The following is a 3,078-nucleotide window of genomic DNA, read 5'->3' as shown; positions in this document are numbered from 1 at the left end:
TCATCTCATCCACATCTCCTTATCCTCATCTCTTCCACATCTCATCCACATCTCCTCATCCTCATCTCATCCACATCTCCTCATCTCATCCACATCTTCTCATCCACATCTCCTCATCTCATCCACATCTCCTCATCCTCATCTCATCCACATCCCCACATCCACATCTCCTCATCCTCATCTCATCCACATCTCCTCATTTCTTCCACATCTCATCCACATCTCCTCATCCTCATCTCCTCATCCTCATCTTCTCACCCACATCTCATCATGAGTAAAGATTTGTCCAGCACTTTTCTTTCATACAAAAGCAGTTTATAAACAGACCAATCACAGCAGGAATCACAGCAAACACAATGGCACAAGTGCTGCTACTGTTATTATTATATTGTGCCGTGCGTTTATTTCTCGTCCCCAGACAATGAATGAGAAGAACCAGACGTGGGTCAGTGAGATTGTTCTCTTGGGGTTTCAGAATCTCCACAACTTCAAGCTTCCTTTGTTCTCTCTGTTTCTTCTGATTTACATTCTGACAGTTTGGGAGAATGTCCTCATCATAGTGTTGGTGTCCTTCAGCCGGAACCTCCACTCCCCCATGTACTTCTTTCTCCAGCAGTTGGCTCTATCTGACCTACTGGGATCCACAAATATTGTCCCCACCCTGCTCCAAACTGTAATGAATGAAGGAAAGACAATTCCTCTTGTTAACTGTATAACACAATTGTATTTTTTTGGTGTTTCAGAAGCCTTTGAGTGTTTGCTCCTAGCAGTAATGGCCTATGACAGATACGTGGCCATCTGCATCCCCCTGAGATACACTTGTATAATGTCCCACAGGGTTTGTGAGATATTAATTCTAATATCATGGCTCCTTTGCTTTGGCATTACAGTGATTACAGCGTATCTAGTAGGGACCCTACAGTTTTGTGACCAAACTATCATTAATCATTTCTTCTGTGATTTATCTCCTCTGCTAGAACTTTCCTGCTCGGACACTTTCTTACTGCAAATTGATATTTATTTTCTATCAGTCCCTTTGGTTTTTCTACCCTTTATACTCATCTCTGTATCATATATGTGTATTGCCCATGCAATCCTAAAGATAGTGTCCCATACCGGGAGGCAAAAAGCCTTCTCCACCTGCAGCTCTCACTTGGCCGTTGTCTCCATGCTTTATGGGACAATAATTGCTATTTACTTGTTTCCCTCGATACAACATTCTCCGGCCAGTAGCAAAGTTCTGTCTCTGCTGTACACAACAGTGATTCCCGTGGGTAACCCCCTCATTTACAGCTTGAGAAATAAAGATATCAAAGAAGCCCTTAACATTAAATTAAAAAAACTATGCAAATATACTAATATATAAAAATGGACATTAATAAAGTAATGATTCAGCTTTGGATTAAGGAATATTATTTTATAAAGACAGAAGGATTATTTTAACAAAAACCAACTTCATATGAGTGGGGAGCATTGGGTTATCTCAGCTTTTACATTATACATGTGTGTCGAGGGGGCGAGGCCAAGACGTTGATGAGTCTGGACATGTAGGAGAAAGCTCTGCTTTCTAATACAAAAACCTTACCAGCCACACCCAATACCCCAAAAAGTCCTCTAAATCACCACCCAGAGATGCCATCCAAGGGAACAAGAAGTCACCACAGTCCGACTTGACCTTTATTAGATAAGTCCCAGCATCCGCCAGCTAAAAATCAAGATGGAGCTGGTCACAGTTGTTATCACGCACTCGCCTCTGGGTAGCAGTTCCAAAATGGAGGAACCCCTACGAGCAGAAACACCAATAACAGTGTGACCTTTGCCTAAATTAAAGACTCTCTGCATCCAGATATCAATGAGGCTATACAATTAGTGCGTATGGATGTACAAAATGTAGGACTCAGGGTGGTCTCTTTGGAACAATGTGTAGATGAGTTGCGTAACTCACATAACCAGTACACAGATTGTCTTCTTTGCTTCCTTAAACACTGCTGATTTGGTAGTTAACCAGATGCATAAAATGCCTAAAAAACCTTCCACCAGAAGTACCACGTAACACTATTGGTAGGGTTCATCTTTATACAACCAAACAACTCCAAATATTGTTCCAAATACCCAGGATCAACAAACAGTTACTGACCCTTAATATATTCATGTACATTTATTGATAGCAATACCAAAAAAGCAACCACTTGATTGGTCTACGGCAGGGGTGGCCAAAACATCGATCCCCCGTGGATTTCTGGTGGACCGTGTCGAAGCCGAGAAATGCGGAAGTGCAGCACATTTATTGGGTATGCGTACGTACGTCGAAAGTAGATCGCCGGGGAAAAAAGTCTGGCCACCCCTGGTCTATGGTTTCTCCAAGGAGGGGCAAACAAAAACAATGGCCTCTTGTTACCAGAAAATGTTTTTTATTCTTTTTATATCTACAACAGCTCTCATTTACACTTCATATTGTTTCCCCAATGGTTTAGGAGCGATTTCTGCCTCCCAATTGCTCCTTTTTATTTTGATATAAACTGCCCATTTGTACCCACAGCTTTATATATATAAAAGAGCAGGAAGTGGGCAGTTAGGTATTTACATTTAGTTTGAGTTATTGGTTAGTACTTTCCTATTGGCTGTTCTGCTTTTGTATCTCTTCCTTCCTCTCAGGTCGGTACCAGGGTTTATATATGACTTTATGCATTGTGACTAACACTTTACATTTAGGGGCCCATTTACTAAACAATTTGGAGATAATTTCATATTTTTTCCAACTTTTTTTTAACTTATAGAACATTTGGGAATGTATAGGAAAAGTTTGTTAAAATTCCATGAGTTTTTCGTGGTTTTCGTTAAATTTCAATGAAAAAAAAAACGTATTTTGCAAACATTTTGGAATTTTTTAAAGCTTTGGTTAAACTTTCCGCGGGCCGATCTTTTCCCCAGGTTTGATCTGAGTCCCATTGAGTCCTACGGAAGGCATAAAAGCCAGACACGGAAGGCATCAAAGCCAGAAAGGTTTTGTGGCTAAATGAACTTTTCGGCATGAAAATATTGGGACTTTCGGAACGCAATTCGCACCATAAAAGCATT

The 3,078-nt window shown here is 40.7% G+C and overlaps 1 protein-coding gene across 1 annotated transcript; it reads left to right on the top strand.

The window, feature by feature from the left end:
• The first annotated feature begins 305 nt into the window (after nt 1-305).
• Nucleotides 306-2,707, top strand: LOC100492749 (olfactory receptor 1468-like). Its single transcript, XM_012953944.2, has one exon. The coding sequence runs from the start codon at nt 422-424 to the stop codon at nt 1,364-1,366; it is 945 nt and encodes a 314-aa protein (XP_012809398.1). The 5' UTR covers nt 306-421; the 3' UTR covers nt 1,367-2,707.
• Nucleotides 2,708-3,078: the final 371 nt, after the last annotated feature.

The sequence above is a fragment of the Xenopus tropicalis genome, chromosome 3, assembly GCF_000004195.4.
Source record: "Xenopus tropicalis strain Nigerian chromosome 3, UCB_Xtro_10.0, whole genome shotgun sequence".
NCBI lineage: Eukaryota > Metazoa > Chordata > Amphibia > Anura > Pipidae > Xenopus > Xenopus tropicalis.
This window is presented reverse-complemented; position numbering and strand designations above follow the sequence as displayed.

Coding starts and splice junctions, on each gene's coding strand:
- LOC100492749 (XM_012953944.2), top strand. CDS start 422: ATGAATGAGAAGAACCAGACGTGGGTCAGTGAGATTGTTCTCTTGGGG.